This window comes from Poecilia reticulata, linkage group LG1 (assembly GCF_000633615.1).
Source record: "Poecilia reticulata strain Guanapo linkage group LG1, Guppy_female_1.0+MT, whole genome shotgun sequence".
Taxonomy (NCBI): domain Eukaryota; kingdom Metazoa; phylum Chordata; class Actinopteri; order Cyprinodontiformes; family Poeciliidae; genus Poecilia; species Poecilia reticulata.
The window spans coordinates 8,151,132-8,168,121 of NC_024331.1; the positions used below are offsets into that span (position 1 = coordinate 8,151,132).

Sequence of the window (16,990 nt, forward strand, 5' to 3'; positions counted from 1 at the left end):
TCTGATAGAAATTATTACCAAATCTCCAGTCTAGGCCTGTCGCAATAACTAATGTTTCTGGATGATTAATCTTTCCAGAAGTTATTGCGATAAATGATAATGTTGTTTTGACACAATTTGCTTGTAATACAATGATAATAATGGCATAATAACACATTCTCAAAGATCTGTAAACTTTAAATTCCAATTAACATTTAACACTGGAACTTGAAGACATTTTAAATATCAGAAATAAATCAACAAAACAACAGAAACAACTAATAAAATTAGTTATGCAGAATCAGGAAACAAAATTATTGTAAAAAAAAAAAAAAAAGGTTTGGTTGAGACCAAAACTCCAGATTAAAGACTTTTATCACCCAGTTTTTGGTAGAAAAAAAACAACAATAAATCGTGAAATTGGAAATTATTGAATTTGTTTTAACTTTTTATCATGCCATGCAAAAAAAAAAAAAATGATATATTGATTATTGTGACAGGCCTCCTCTCCAAAATTTTTTTTTTGGTAAGTAATTGGCCAAAAACAAACAAACAAACAAAACAGGTAACCATGGCGATTTGAGTCTAGGAAATCGCCATGGTTACTTAGACTCAAATTTTACAGCTGCAAATTTATTTATTTTTTTGCAAAAATGTCTCCTTTAGATATAAGGAGATATATTTTTTCTTTTTTTGTTTGGTTTATTTTTCTGCAGCATCTCAAACCAATTTATTTTAATGTTCTCTATGTTTTCAAAGCTACACGGTGGAGACCGGGCTCAGAACCTTTTTCAGTAACGCACGTCTTGGGTTTTCATTTCTCTGTGCTGGAACAAGGGAAGGACTTTTGGTATGCACTTGCATTTGTCTTGCTTTTTCATTATTGAATATTTCACCATTAACACCAGAATTGTATTTTTCTTTTAAGGAATAAATAAAAATAGGACATTTTATATTTATATTTTACCCAAATATTATTTATATTTTCACACACTGAAAAAAAACATGAATTTTTTTGATTTTAGGTCAATTTTAGTAAAGTTGTGTTTCATATGTAAACTGCGGTACATGAGCTTAATTTAATACATGTAGTTGTACCCATGACATCCGGTTCTCATCTAGCTTGCATATGCAGTAGGTTTGTGTTTTTTTTCCCCATGTCTTTATTATATTTGGTTTAGATTTTGGAAACTATTCACTGAACGAGTGCATTAAAAATATCCCCAAAATCTGCAGTTTTAATGGATTAAAACGGATCATCTGTTTGAAAATATGGGATCTTATTTATGTACTACTTGAATCCTGCTGTAAAAACATATGTATTATTTATATCTGTAAAAGATGTCATAAATAATAATAAATAAAAAAAAAACCTGAAACAACAATTATTTATTTTTTGTTTATTGTGTGAAATTGTCTAAAATTCACAGCTGGAACCTGTGAAACTATTAAGACTGTATTGGTTATTAAATACACAGAGAGCACAAATTAAGCTTCCTCATGTCTCCAGTCAGATCTGCAGTGTCATCTATCAGTTTTGTGCAGAGCTTTACTTTGACGCAAGCTCCTTACAGAGTTATATGTGGCTTGCCGCCATAATCAGCGCGATGGGACAGAGATTAACTGGACGTCTGAGGACAGCCAGAGCACTCACCTGTGCGCCTTTTTGTCCACTTGCCTGTTCTGTGACATCTAAGGACGTGCTGTGTTCCTTGCCTTCCCATGGACACAGAGTCTGCGTTACCATGCGAGTTATTTGTTCCATTTGACAAACATTGCAATTAGCTGTGGATGTCAGGCTTTATATTGGGCTTTTATGGAAAACTAGCAGTGAGATCAGGTCAGAAGAGGTCAGAGGGTTTGCCTTCCAAGAGCAAAATGACCCCTAAGATCAACAATGCAGCGGTTTCAGTCAGATCACATTAATGTGTTAGATCAGCCGAGTGAAAGTTTAGACCTAAATCCAAACGAGAAACAAGACAAGACAATGACGTTGATAGAGACTTGTCGTGACCAGTGGCGCAAAAAGTGGGTATGCAACGCATAGGGGGGCAGCACCAGAGGGGGCGCCAAAACCCCGTCTCACATAACGAGGTAAATGTAGCGAGTTTTACCCTTCACGTATCGTCGAATTTTAGTTGTACATAGCCGGTAGAGATGTTCTTTATCCCAACATATTTTTTACTAAAGTAAGAGTAAAACGTAACTGTCCAAGAAATTACTCAAGTATGAGTAAAAGAGCATTTCGCATAAAGACTTCTCACAACTACTGAGTGACAGATAAATCAATCAAGTTTTTCACATTTCAGCAACAAGGCACTTAAAAGTACCAAAAATTTTAATTTAAAAATGAAAACTTTTATACAAATAACAGTTTACAATTACAAACAAACCCTAAACTCAAGCTAATACACTAGGTGATGCAAAAAGAACTGCAGTGCTAAGTAGCACATCATGTTAAACACGTAGAAAACAGCGACAACAAACAAGAACAATCACTTTAATTTAAACTGTACCCATTTCTGTATCCGCTGCAAATTTTTTATTTTATTTTTATTTTTTGCAAAAATGTTTTTCTTCATTCAGGAAAGGTACTCGGTGAGTAGAGTATCCAGAAATTTTACTCAAATAAATGTAGCAAATACTTCATACAAATATTACTCAAGTTCAGTATAACTACTCGTAAATATATATATTTTTTCCCCTAAAAACTTGTAGCTGAGTAATTCCAGCTACTTACTTACATACTATGGTTTATGTCGTGAGTAATGCCAATAAAAGAAATGTTCTGTTTTCCCTCCTTTTGGCTCTTCTCACTCCAATCCGACAGGTGGCAGCATTGCGCCAATTACTAAAACGACGAGAAACAACAACGGAAGCCTTCAGCTGTCAGTTTCATAACAACAGTCCGATGCAGCGCTGAAACAAAGCCGAGTCCTCTTTATGAGAGCATTATGGACCGGTCCGAATCAGAGGGAGCTGATGCTGCCGCTCCTCCGCCAGACCAGAACCCCAAACCGGAGCTTTCTGCCGCCATGCGGGCTAAGATAGAGAGAAACCGTCAGCAGGCGTTGATGCTCCGCCAAGCGCGGCTGGCGAGCCGCCCGCTGTCCGCCGTGGAGGGGGCAACCTCGGCCAAAGTTTCCAAGACGATCGACTCTGGCGCTGGTTTCTTTATCGAGGAGGAGGAGGGCGGCGAGGAAGAGCGGAAAACTAAGAAGGTGGTGCATCAGCCAGGTGTGTTTTAGTGCAGACTGTGACTATATATAGTGTGTGTGTGTGTGTGTTGAAGCGCGTTTCCCTGACATCTCTTGTGGTTGTGTCCTCAGCTCCGGTGATTGAACCAGACTATCTGCTGTGTGATGACTGTCAGAAACCCTTCATGGACTCTTTCCTCAGCAACAGCTTTGACTTGTCTGTGTGCGACAAATGCAGGTCTGATCTCTGCAGCTCCTACAAAGTCACCATGAACCTCTGGGCTGCTTCTTTGATTAATGCTCAGTTCAGCTGAATGACCTTGTCTATGTATGTTTGCAGTTGTGCCTTACTCTACATTTCCAGGTGATGAATTGGACAGTATTAAGCTTAGTTTGGGATATTATTTTATAATCAAACTGCCTTTAAACTTTTCATCTTCCCGATGTGTTCCTAGATCTTCGCGGTGCTGTATTTTTCATTAATGTTCTCAAACATCTGGATTTATGATTAAATTAAAATTATATCTGATCTGTAAAGATTTCAGCGTGTCCGCGGATCCTTTAAAATCTGTAGTCTTGTGTCTAAAATGAAGGTCTTAAAATGTCTTAAGTTTTAAAAAGTAAGTTAGCCTTCTATACATCATAGGTGTTATATTTTGTCTTGACAGGACTTCATCTTGTATATTAAATGCATTATTTTTTCTCAAGGGACTTTTCTGTCAGGCAAACGTTTGAGTCGCACTCATACATCTTCATTGCGTACTGTTGAGGCTACCGCTAACTCGGTGCCAATACCCCTGCTAGCTAGCTTTTTCTTTTTTGCGTCTTCTATTGGTAAATACAAATTTATGGCTAGTTGGCTGGTCACAGTTGTAGAAACCTTAATTTAATTCATAATGGTTTTAAAAAATATATATATTTGGTGCTGGGGAAGCATGCAGAAACCGTGCATTTAATCTATACCTGCTTACTGAACTTGCATTATGCTGATAGCCAAGTGCCTCAAAATCTCTCCAGCTGCTCTGAAGAGTTGATGGTTCAAAATGACTGAAAGTCTTTGTTCTCTTCAGAGACAACGAGGAGAAGCACAAGCTGATCTCCAGAACTGAGGCCAAGCAGCGCTACCTGCTGAAGGACGTCGACCTCGACAAGAGAGAGCCCCCTCTTAGGTTCATACTGAAGAAAAACCCTCACAACCCATGCTGGGGAGACATGAAGCTCTACCTTCTGCTGCAGGTGAGATGCGTGTATTGTCCCCATTTTAATTTACACTGTACTGCTTTTCATGTCATTATCCTTTGCCTACAAGCAACCAAACTTTCTTGAAATCTTCTGAGGTGGTTTTGATCAGCAATTCTAACTCTAGTCATCACACTGATATATTTAAGACTTGGCTAATTTAACAGCACTCCTAGACATTTTGCAAATTTAAAGCTTTTACTTTCATGCAAATTACAAACTCCAGTATGTCATTTTTATGAAAATACTTAAAGCCATACAGCTGTAAAAAAAATATCCTCCATAGATTCTATGTTTAGGAGCCAAAAATGGACAACTCTGGATGTTTTGACATGAATTATGTGTTGGAATGTAGAAATAAATGTCTGAAATAATTGTGTGCCTCAGGTAGAAAAAAGATGCATGGAGGTGTGGGGCTCAGAGGAGGCGCTGGAAGAGGCCAGAGAGACGAGGGAGGAGAACAAAGAGGTCCAAAAACAAAAGCGCTTTAACAAGAAAGTCAGAGGTTGGTTTCCTGTTTGGCGCACAAGTCCTTCGCCAGCAGAGCCGACTCATGATGTTAAAACGTGTTTGTGTGTCAGAGCTGCGCAGGGCGGTGAGGAGCAGCACGTGGACCAAAAACACCAGCGCCCACCAGCACGAGTACGGACCAGAGGAGGTGGTGGACCCAGACGAGGACCTCTACAAGAAAACCTGCACCACCTGTGGACATGAACTCACCTATGAGAAGATGTAAGCACATCTACATTTGCACAGAGAAAATGTTAAACTCAAATGGACCAAGATAAGTGGGGCTTCTTCAGGGAACGGTGACGCTTCTTTCAATGAGAYCTTAAAYGGAAATATGACWAGTTTGTATAAGCTGGATTATGTRYATCAATTGGAAGTTTTTGAAACAAAGCTTGCAAAAGTGGAAAGATTACATGTGCATCAGAAAATTCTGTATTTTTAAGCCTCAAGACATTTAGAAGCTTCCAGCATGGGTTTGCTGGTAGTTTTAGAAAATGTCACYGACCTCTGTAGTGCCTTGCRAAAGCATTCATAACCCTAAAATTTTAACCAAACTGCTGTGGGTTGGGAATCAAACATCCTTTGAGGGCTGCAGCCTGCATTTGTTGCCCCCTGCTCTACCACTGAGCCAAGTGCTGCTTCAGAAACTACATTAAATGTTAAATCATGCATTATTTTTGCACTCCTGTCATAAAATTTGTGAAAAATGTAGTTGTGAATCTTAAGATTCATTTGCGATTCTGTCAGACATCCACATTGGAAAATGTATTGTTGGAAAGAAAACCTTTTAATTTTTTGCAATAAAAGTTTATGTAAAAGGTATGTTTTAAATGTAATGATTTTATCAAGTGATGGCATAAAATAARGTTTGTTGCATAGATCCACTGACTTATTCCTGCAGTTTAAGTTAAGGGCAGAATGAGGTGATTACAATTAAAGAGTTTGAACATCCTCTGGTTGTGAAATTTACTGTCCTAGACTCAGGACAAACATTTGTATAAAGGTTAACCTTTTGAGTGCACCACTTTGACAACTGGGATTTTCCCCAGCAGAACTTTTCCAGGTTCCTTCTGCCTGTATAACTTTGTAGTTTAGACCATTTTCATTCTAAAATATTTGCAGTAAGCRGTGGGGGGCACTCAAATCAGACTGCTTCTACCCTGCAGGGAAGTTGAATGTAAATTGTAAAAATGTGCTTTTGAAATTRGGTGTTTTAGCCATTTTTCTAAATCCCAGTAAATTTTGCCACAAGCATCCAGTGACTACACAAAAGCTGAGCACAGCCAGTCATTAAACTTCACCAAATCAAGGAMGTTTTTGGAAATGGACTACAAATTTCTAGAACAATAGAAAAGTTAAGTTATGAAACTCTACATTTCAAGGGAAATATGCAAGTCGATTTGAATGTACCGCTTCCCTCTGCTGATTAGCTTTATGGACATTAGCATTTAATTTTTARCAGGTTTTGCATCTGGCCACAATAGCAAAAGTATGAAATATTCAGTGACCATTTGCATCATTAGAAAATGGTTCAGACCAACAAAACATGATAAAAAAAAAAAAAAAACTTGTCATTTTGACAGTTTCTCTATTGAAATGTGTTTCAAGCTGCAGCTGTACCCTGGCTTYCCTGAACCACTTTAGTTCACAGTATATTTACTGTAGCTGATACAATTCACACCAGTGTTCAAGTCATCTAGTTGTAGCAGGTCATGCTTATGGGCATTTACAGAATCAGAACCACCATCCATATTGTACACAAGTTTATTTATGATTAGCAAAATGGTTCCAATTTAAAATTCAAAGGTTTTCTGGACATCAGGAGCCTTAAACTCAAATCCAGTCYGAGTTGAATCAACGTCACCCTGAAACCAAACAAAATAAATTTTAGTCATTAAAGACTAGCAGAATTTCCCAGTTCAGTGTGTAGAGACTTACATCATTGAAGTACTTCTCAATGAGGTCATGTGCAGCTTGGTACACTATCCCATTTTCATGGTTCTGCAGCATCTCAATCTGTTCCAGTCCTCCCAGCTCTTCGATTAACAGACTAAGCTTTTCGGTTTCTCCGAGTTTCTCTGCAGCCTGAAGTTACAGTACAATTAGAAAGTGGATTATAAGATTTGTTTCTGGTGAAAGTTTGTAAGTCAGTTTAAAATAAAAAAAAATAAAGTTACTTCTGTAATGTAGGTGTTCCTACTTACGATGAACATGTTGTTGATTGCTTCCAGTATAATCAGGATGACTTTGGCATCCTTGACCTGCAGCAGGTTGATTATCGCTTCCAGAGCTCCACTTTGCACCAGACCGACCACCTGCTCTACAGTGCCCCCACTGGTGAAGTTTGTCACTGCCCAAACTGCTTCCTTCTGAGTCTTGAAGTCTCCCTTCAGTTCAATTTTAGATAAATTACAGAAGCAGTCATTCCCATTTGTAAGTTATACCATTTAGTAAGAGGGTTAGGATAAACCAAGTCTGAAAATTTCTAGTGTGGCACAAGAAAAGCTAGTTAACTTAAACAATGGTTCATACAGCTTTAATATGGAGTTCTGCTTAAAAAAAAAAAAAAAAAAAAAAAAAAGTTGTGTTCACCACCTGCCATTCTTTACCAAGTATCAGTAATTTGCCAGCAGGGGTCAGCATTGCTACACAAAAAAAACCCCGATCTGGAGGTATAACAATTTTTTTTTTCTTACAGTTGCTATTTTAAGGGTAAAAAAAATCTGAAATTTTTATAATCATTACAGCAATAGTTGTGTAGACGTACATTTCTGAGCACTTCCACAAGAGGCGGAAGCAATCCGCAAGTGATGAGCTGCTGGATTTGCTTGCAAGGTCCTGCAGCGATGTTTGACAGAGCCCATGCTGCCTCTTTCTGCACTGTAGGTTTTGGATGCCTCAACAACTTTGGTAAAACATTGAGAACGCCAGCATCTATCGTCATCTGGGTATGCAGGTCAGAGCCACTCACTATGTTCCCGATGGCACGCAGAGCTGGAGTCTACAAGTCAATTGAGTACCACAGATTGCAGTCCAGCACATTTCCAAAGTTAAGAGTCTGGGGTTAAAGCAGAATCATGTCTTGCAAGTATAAACATTTATACATGTAAAAAAAAAAAAAAAGTTTCAGTTTACCAAAATAAAGAGCTCCTTTTTGTTCATGAGCTCCACCAACCGTGGGACAATGCCAGTCTTCACAACTACATCAATGCGGTCATTACTGCCATCTGAGAGGTAAGAGATTGCCCAGCATGCATCAGACAAGATGTTCTTGTCACTGAGATGAAGCAGCTGGATCAGAGAAGGAAGCATCTGCAGAAAATGCAGGTTGTTAATTCCCCTCCCCCCATTTAGAGAGGGACTACAATGGAAGCCAATTCCAATCCAGACTGGTTTTTAAACACCTGCTGAACTGCAGACAAAGGGGGACATGGCATCTTGTTTCGGCACAAGTTGGACAAGGTCCAAGTTAGGTTCCGCAGGTAGCCAACCTGCAGATATGGACAGATAAGACCTTTAGGGATCCCTCACCATGTAATCAATTGTGAGTCACACAAGTCCAAGCAGGTTGACAAAAAAAGTTACTCTTAAGCATCAAGTGCTTAAGAGTAACTCACCGGTGTATCTGGGGAAATGCGAGCCAGCAAGGCAGGGATGACTTTGCACTCAATGAGGATGTCACGATAACCTGGACCATCACCTGTAAAGTGTCAAAGTAAAAATAGTTGGACATGTTTTCTGAATTCCTTCAGGAGTCAATTAAGTAAGGCAAAAGATTCTGACCTGCAATGTTTCCTAAAGCCCACACAGCCTGCTCACTGATGTGCAACATTGGCGAGGCCAGCAAGTCGATGAAAGCTGGTACCGCACCATGTTGGACCACCTGCAGAAGAACATTTTATGAAGCAGTTTCATAGGYCCATCATAACCAGTGGTTAGCATTTTATTAATYTTGTGTCGCCTCATGTGCTGGCGTAGACACCTGGTGGGTATGCCAAGAATTTCCAGAGGCGATGTTAGTGAGAGCCCATGCTGCTTCGAATTGCAGAGTCGGCTCATCGTCCATAGACAAGAAGGACACAAACTGTGACAGCAGACCAGCGTCAACGATCTCCTTGAGTGGAGGATCATGGCCCTTAGAGAGCAGCTTCCTGAGGAAAGAGCAAACAAAGTTCTTGAAACTGCATCAAGTTTGACTTCCTAGTCAAACAGCCCAGAGATTTTCAGATTCAAGCCAGGGGATGTTTGGTGTACATGATCAATACTGCTCAAGCATGGGATACATGCAACAGTCACGTGGTTTTAAGACCCAAAGTTTACCAGCAGAATAGTGCAGCACATTGACTTCCCCAGAGTCCATCGTGGATCCATGTGTTTAAGGAAAGCGRCTCATACATTATGCCAACCACATGTTGAAAATGTGATTCAGCAGACCACACCACTTTCCATTTCTTCATGCTCCAATAAACCCTGGCACCATCAATAGCACAGGCACTCTTTATGAATAGCTATCCAATTCCAGACAAATTTAGATGCTGTGTACTTCCAACACCTGCCAGAACCACAGTTATCTTTCAAAGTAGGTTGAAAGCTTTGGCTGCCCGTGTGATCTTTGGTTCACTGTTGTTGAGGTTTGCCTTACAGCTCTGGCATGCAAGAAACGAACTAGAGYGGGGATCTTCAAATTCATGCCTYAAGGGTCAGTGTACTGCAACTTTTAAATGGTCCATGTTTGAGCACGCAAAATAATCCCAAGAGGATTTTAGAGAACAAGACCGCATCCAATGCACATGYGGAACACATCTATAATCTGCAGGGCACAAGGTCTGGGTTTGAAGACCCATCAAGTTCAAATCTTCATAATTACATTATTTAACCACAGACTAAAGAACCACACATGCAATCTGAAGTACAGGATTGCTTGGACTTTGTATTCCATTATACTTCAAGCGCCATGCATCAAAGCCTGGTATAGATGTGGGCATGTGCTTAAAGCCCCCATCCCCCAAAAAACAAACAAAAAAGTGATACTGTAAGGATGGAGAGGGAACGAGGATAATACACAGCAATAGTCATGGGAATAGTCGTATCATAATTGCACTTTTTAAAAAATAATCTAGCCCAGCTGCCCAATCTTTCTGCTTTAACACAACTATAAGAGACAAATGCAAACTTTCAGCTTTTAAGCTAGATCAAAACATGTTCATGTTTGATCGATGAGTGGGAACACAATCCACCCACCTGGCTGCCTGAGATCCTCTGGTCTGGGCCTCCCGATCCTTGCTGTTGACGTCTCTGATAATATCCTCGATTTTGAAGCTCAGCTGCAGAAACAAAGTTATTAGAAATCCTACTACTGGTTTAAGACGTAGTTTAAGACTCCGTGCAGCCAGCTGACCGTGTCATTGTGTTCAGGTGAGAGGGCCTCCTCGCTGGGGAGAGAAGACAGTATAATGTTCCTCCTCTTGAGGAAACTCTCGTTCTTCTGAGCTTTGCGCAGCTCCAGACACTCAGACACCCGTTTCTCCCGGAGTTTCTACAACAGGTTACGGTTTTATTTATTTAAGTTGCTCCAAAACTCACCAATTTGAGAAGCCACTAATAACTTACTGCCAGGTCTTTCCCCTTGTTTTTAAACCTGGAGACACGCTTGTTCACGACGTCCTTGGTGGACATGTTGGCGGCTGCGTCAGCAGTGTTGGACCCCGGTCAGTCTACAAACTTCAGCATTTTGAGGCAAGAAGTTATAGCTAGCAGCACCGCAGCAGGTGAGTCCAATTAACACTAGCTAATTGTCATTCATGCGTATCTGTAGGATATGGTAACCCAAATGTACCACAATTCAGCGAATAGGTCATTAAAATCTAAGTATTAATATAAATAAAACTTACGTTATCTGCGCTAAATAAATACATAAATCTAAAGTCATTTAAAGTTTAAATGCATTGTTTAATTTTTAATTATTAAATACAAATGACAAAAATAATATTTTTCAGTATAAGGGGAAAGTATATGTAGGCCTAAGTATTTAACTTCATAGTAGTGTGTTGAAAATCATCAAATTATTTTATCTGCCAGTCATAGTCAGTGGGTGGCGCTAACGCTGCTCTACAGAAGGTGATTGGTCTGCAGGTGATTTGATGTGCAGGTTAACTTAAACGTTTTCTTTTTGACAAACCATGTGATTTTTTTTTCATTGTTTAAACTAATTTTTAAAAAATTAAGTTTGTATTTCAACAAACTTCGAATTTGGGTTGAGGACTCTATAATGTATTTATTACAGTTGTAATATTATTACTACACGCAACAACATTTATCCAAATATCTATGCAAGCTAATCAATCTAAAAATGCTGCAATTATTTATTACATTCAGTTCACAATAAGTAAATTAGTGAAAAAATGCTTTAGGTATTGAAATTACTCGAGTAGATATAAAAAATGATTCCTGTATTATTCCCCGCTTGTATTATTTGTTGAATTGTAGCATTTTAATATTTAAATTAATTTATATCAGTGGTTCAAACTGGATAGTTCAATCATACAAGATTCATAAAGTTGATTGGACAACCTCAGCCCGGAAATGCTTTGGTCCATCTTGACCAGCAGATGGCAGCAGAGCATCAGCTTGCGTCTGAAGTTGCGCCTTTCAGCAGATCCACATTTTTGATAACAGAGTAAAAGATTTAATTCAATCTTGTGAATAAAACTTCTATTCTGTTCCACTTAAATCAATGGAAATGTGTTCAAATATAGAAGTGAGTTTAATTCATTCATGTCTCTTAAAGAAGCGGGTAAGGAAAAAACACAACAATTCACTCTAAGGCAAGCAAAACAGCAAAACTTGTTAAGTCAAAATTTGAAAAGTATTTATGCTGTGTGAATTTTGTTTTTTATTTTGTTATGCTTCACCCACATTAGTGTGTAAGATAACATTAGTGAACAAACATCATGAAGATCAACGGCCGGGAAAACTACAAAAGTACGCTCTGCAATTTTCCTCAAGAGTGTCAAATCAAACATGCAGAGGAAATACGGTGCAAAATAACGTTACCTGAGTTAGAATACTAACACTGCACATGATCCTGAAAACACCAGCATCATGCTGTGGGGATGCTGTTCTCCAGCTGGGAAACAGGAGAAAGACTGGAATGTCACCTTCCAGCAGGATGGCTAGCCTAAACAAGCTACAAGAGCTTCTGTTTAATAGTTTAGATTCAAGCATGACCATGCATTAAAATGGCCCAGTCAAAGCCCAGATCTAAATCTAACTGAGAATGTGTGGCAAGACCTGAAAATTGATGTTCAGATGGCCTCTGTCAAATCTGACTGACTTTCAGCTATATTGAAAAAAACCCTGGACAAAAACAATAAGTAAATAAAAAAATCAGTCCCAAGATCATTTGGTTCCTTCATTATCATAACAAATAATTTGATCAAAATGACTGAATCAAAGTCAATATTTAATGCAAATATTTAAGTTTTTACTACATTTCTTGTGACTTGCTGTGAGGAGACCTTTGTCATGTCAGTGGTAAGGCGAGGCCGCCCTGGAGAAAAAGGGGGACGACTGCCAGCCTGAGAACATGATCTCAACTTGTGAAGCATGAGAGTGGCAGCATCATGTGGTGAGAGGTGTTTGGCGGCAAGAGGGACTGGTGCACCTGACAAAATAAACGGCATCATGACGAAGCAACGTTATGGAACATCGATCCAAAATTCCAGCTGACAATTGTCAGAAGCCCGACCCAAACTCCTACACGGGAATGCTGCTAAATGCTAACAATTATGTGTGCATGTTGAGAAAGTTAAACACATCTTTTATTATTCTGGCATTTAGCAAATAAGTTAGATAATTTTAACTGAGCTAGGAGAGTAAAGACAGAGCAGACGACTGAGAAATTTGTTTTGAATCTTTTTGTGCAATCTGCTCCCAGCTGCACGCTCTGAGGAAACAGAGTTGTGCATTCGTAATTTAAAGTTCCCACACTTTCTGATTTATTTAAAAAAGCAAAACTAACATTAAATATGGACCAGTTGCAGAATTCCTTTAGTATTTGAAACAAATATTGATAAAAAAAAAAAAGCCCACAATAATCCCATAATATGAAATTTTTTTTTTTGGATCTTTTCAAATACGAACCTTTGCACTGAGTTACGTTTATGTTATGGATCTAGGGTCTCTACAATTGATTCACTTGTACATCGATTTTTTCCCCCTGATCACTAAGTTATTAATAAGTGATTTATAGACAATAAATTATGCACATCTCTCTCCCTCTCTTTGATCTTTTCCTTCACCACCACTTCCTCCCCCTCTGTGGTTTTCAGACCAACTTGAGGTGTCCATGGGAAATCATTAGTATAGATCATCCTGCAGCACTGCTTCAATACACACACATGCACACACACCCACACGCGCATATACACACGCACGCACATACGCACGCACACACACACACACACACACACGCACGCACGCACACGCACACACACACACACACACACACACACACCTACACACACACACACGCACACACACACACAGTGATTTCTTGCCAAGAATTTGTCCTCAGTAATGCACTTTAAACAGATGGGATATTTGAAACATCCCTCTGCTTAGATTAGATGCAGAGAAGTACACTCTGTGTGTGCGTGCTCGCGTGTGTGTGTGTCGAACACGGACAGACAAACTCGCTCTGCTTTTTACAAGAAGAAAAAGAGAAGGACGATGCAGTGTGTGGCAAAGACAAAGGTGGGCCTTGTCTGTCTGCAGGAGTCAGCAGCTCTCAGGTATCAAAGGAGAGAAGCAGAACCACAACAGGATGTGGGCCGGAGTGACAAAAGGAGAACGAGGGAGAGATTTTAATTTGTGCCTTGTTTGACTTTTTACGTATCAAAGATGGTGGGAATTTCCACTTGGAACAATAATTTTTTTGGGAAAAAAAAATGACATTGATATGAGACATTTTTGGGGACTCTGAGACAGACTGTGATTCTTCTCATGCTGACCTGGTACATTTCAAACATCTCTCTCTCTCTGTCTGACCTTCTGGCTACTTGTTACAGCACCATTTAGCTCCAGCTGGTTAATATTTCATGATGCCGCTCCAATACCTGCCCATCGATGAGCGGGACGAGACTCACCACGGGTCCAATCCATCATGCTCAGCGCCGACGAGGCTTCACAGTTGGGTTACGTCTGCGTGTGCTGATTGGTCGTTTGTTTGTGCTGACAAAGCCACAGTGGCTTTAGACAAATGGTCTCAACAGCTGGGAGGTCGAAACGAACCATTCATCATCCGCTCGCACAGTTGGATGGTCAAGAGCAGAAAATGCACAAAAAGTAATTTACAGTTTTGTGGGAAAGTAGAAAAAAATGTTCAGCTCCTCCATGAGGAAATGTTCACTTGCTTCTTTTTGTTACTTGCTGGAAAAGGAGATGATTTAATTACAGCAACAACAACAAAAAAAAATCCTTTGCTTTATTAAACAAAAAAACATTTAGTTTTATTCATTGGACAAAATCTATGAGCAAAAGTGACGGAAAGATGGAAAAAGTTAAAAGTGATAAATGTTTTCATAGGTAACTGAAATAAAGGCATGAAAACATGAGCCTGTCTGTAGTTAATAATTACTGAGATAAACAATATTCTAATTTCATAGATAGGTCTGCAGCGTACGCACACACACACACACACACACACACACACACACACACACACACACGCACACACACACAGGTGGGATTTGTTAATGGTCGTCTATCCCAGCTAAAAATAAGAGTAAATTGTTGATTCTGTGTTAATTTGCAACCTCCAATTGGCAGTGAGACACTGTTAATATTTAGTGCTAAAACATTTGGGCTTAGGACTTTTAGACACGGTATGGTCATGAAAATGTCACAGCTTTTAGAAAAATAAAAAACCTTTAAAGTACAAGATTCCGTGGAAATTTTGGTGACTGAACCAAAATCTTAACATGCTAAATGTCAGGAGAGCGCATTAGCAGAAAGGAAATATATATGATTGTTAAAAAAATCAGACATGTGTCAGGATTAAACTGTGGGCCGAGAGCGAAACAAAATCTATTAAATACGTTTTATGGACTCTGATAACTCCTGACACCGATGTGTGACCTGGAGCCAAACTGCAGCTGTAAAAGAACGGGAAGTTTTCCGTGCGTTGTCCTTGAGCTTGTCCGGTCAGACGCTCATCAGCATGCAAACGTGAAGCCTCTTTTAATCCACCTGTGTCCCTGCAGAGCAGCGGTGCTACTTCAGCACGTTGGTGACGCGCAGTAAAAAGTGAGAGCAGTTTAAAGACAAACCGTGGCTCCAGAGCGAGCAAACTCAATTTATTTTACTCTCACATGTCTGGCTTTTAACTTTTTTCACATTTTGTCAAATATCAGAGGTTTCGGGGTTTTTACGTGAGAGATTGTTGAGCGTACTTTATTCTAAACAAGGGGTGTGTGAAATGCAGCTTGGGAGTCATTCTGAATTGTGGTTTTCACAAAAATATTCTTAAAATACATTTTTTTTAAAAGTCCATAAAGTATTTCCCTTTTATTAATCATGTTTTTGCTTTAATTTATGCAGTAAGTAAACTCCAAATTCCATATTTTTGTTCAAAAGCTTTTTTTTTTAGCCCAGAAATGAAATGAATCAACATTATTATGTTTTGAGTCAACAGCGACTTACAGATTGCTCTACCCAGAATGCATTGCAGCATATGGGTGTGTGATATCTTATTTCCATTTATGAAAACTAGAAAAACTTACAGTATTTTTTACTTGTTTTTACAACAGAAATAAATCTTTTTAACCAACCTATAGGGACTTCAGGTCAGCTCTATTCACACTCACGTTATTACACACAGATCAACTCTATTGTAACAATTAGGAGACTTATGAATCAAGAAGTCACCTGTGGGTTGCTACATGACAGAATGTTAGGAAGTTTAAGGGTTATGAATATTTTTGCAAGACATCAGAATGCAAAAAATTCAACTTTAAAAAGCCAAAATGAATTCCTGCTCTGGGTTGACATCTGAACCTTCAGCAACATTTAGGCCTAGAAGCGGCTGAGTGTCATTATCTGACAGTGAATCAACCAGATCCAGGGAATCAAAGTGGTGGGGGAGCTGGGTGAGGGGGAGAGGAGCTGCAGAGATGCAAAGGGCTGGGAGTTTCAAAGGTGTTCAGACAAATCTGAAGCTCAGACAACAGCCAAGAGCCCACATGGACTCTACAAAAGAGACGGAGAGAGGGCAGAGTGGAGGACACGGTCCACAAAAACATCCTTCATTCCCGCAAAAAAAAACAACAAAAAAAAAACACGCCAGCTGGCAGGCAGACAAGCGAAGCGGGGGGATTTCGGGGGTCCAGACAGAACACTAGAGGGCGAGTGGATGCTGGTGTGGGGGAGCGTGAGGCAGGTATCAGGTGTATCTGAGCAGAGAGGCCCCTGACACGGGCTTCCTCTGTTCAGCCGGCTCCCCGGCCCGGACAAAGGCTGGACCTCTGGAGCTTCACCGGCCCACAGACAGTCCAGGTAACATTAGAAGGACTTAATGGCTCCAAGACAAAGGGAAGATGGTTAAAAGAAGATTGCTACATGGGAAAATGTTGGCTTTAAAAACACAGTTTTCTAACGTCCTGAGCTGTTGTCGTCGTCAACTGGGACATTTTTCCCACCAGAAGTCCATATTCCCAAAAAAATACACGAGGCGGCAGGAATGTATTTAGTTTACTAATACTATCAACAACCGAGAAGCCAGTGTAATAACACTGATCATTCCCCTAAATACTAATGTAAAAAAGTGACTATAACATTTTTGACACTTTTATTTCTTCCAGTTATTTTTATGCAAAATATTGCAATGGTTTTTGTACAACAAACCAAAATGAATCTTTGGCTTAATACACCTATGGTGTTGAGAGTTATCTCACCCGCAGGGTTTAATATGATGTCAGCCCAGCCTTTGCAGGCTTAACAGCTTCAGCTCTGCTGGAAAAACAAGTTGTTGACATAAATCAGTCTGGACAGGATTGTAAAGGTTTTCC

General features: G+C 39.5%; 2 protein-coding genes across 2 annotated transcripts; one reads left to right on the forward strand and one right to left on the reverse strand.

The window, feature by feature from the left end:
• Positions 1 to 2,829: 2,829 nt before the first annotated feature.
• On the forward strand, positions 2,830 to 5,877 carry xpa (xeroderma pigmentosum, complementation group A). Its single transcript, XM_008414574.2, has 5 exons — positions 2,830 to 3,216; positions 3,309 to 3,414; positions 4,247 to 4,412; positions 4,803 to 4,920; positions 4,997 to 5,877. The coding sequence occupies exons 1-5, from the start codon at positions 2,934 to 2,936 to the stop codon at positions 5,149 to 5,151; spliced, it is 828 nt and encodes a 275-aa protein (XP_008412796.1). The 5' UTR covers positions 2,830 to 2,933; the 3' UTR covers positions 5,152 to 5,877.
• A 796-nt stretch (positions 5,878 to 6,673) lies between these two features.
• On the reverse strand, positions 6,674 to 10,657 carry kpna7 (karyopherin alpha 7 (importin alpha 8)). Its single transcript, XM_008414456.2, has 12 exons — positions 10,536 to 10,657; positions 10,324 to 10,461; positions 10,167 to 10,249; positions 8,908 to 9,076; positions 8,709 to 8,808; positions 8,543 to 8,625; positions 8,330 to 8,416; positions 8,061 to 8,237; positions 7,693 to 7,926; positions 7,130 to 7,312; positions 6,864 to 7,010; positions 6,674 to 6,790 (listed from the first exon to the last, which is right to left on the reverse strand). The coding sequence occupies exons 1-12, from the start codon at positions 10,599 to 10,601 to the stop codon at positions 6,719 to 6,721; spliced, it is 1,539 nt and encodes a 512-aa protein (XP_008412678.1). The 5' UTR covers positions 10,602 to 10,657; the 3' UTR covers positions 6,674 to 6,718.
• Between the last annotated feature and the right edge of the window lie 6,333 nt (positions 10,658 to 16,990).

Excerpts from the sequence above, each read along its gene's own strand:
- xpa (XM_008414574.2), top strand. The coding sequence starts at position 2,934 with ATGGACCGGTCCGAATCAGAGGGAGCTGATGCTGCCGCTCCTCCGCCA. Across the intron at positions 3,415-4,246 it reads TCTGTGTGCGACAAATGCAG|AGACAACGAGGAGAAGCACA; the intron begins GTCTGATCTCTG and ends TGTTCTCTTCAG. Across the intron at positions 4,921-4,996 it reads CTTTAACAAGAAAGTCAGAG|AGCTGCGCAGGGCGGTGAGG; the intron begins GTTGGTTTCCTG and ends TTTGTGTGTCAG.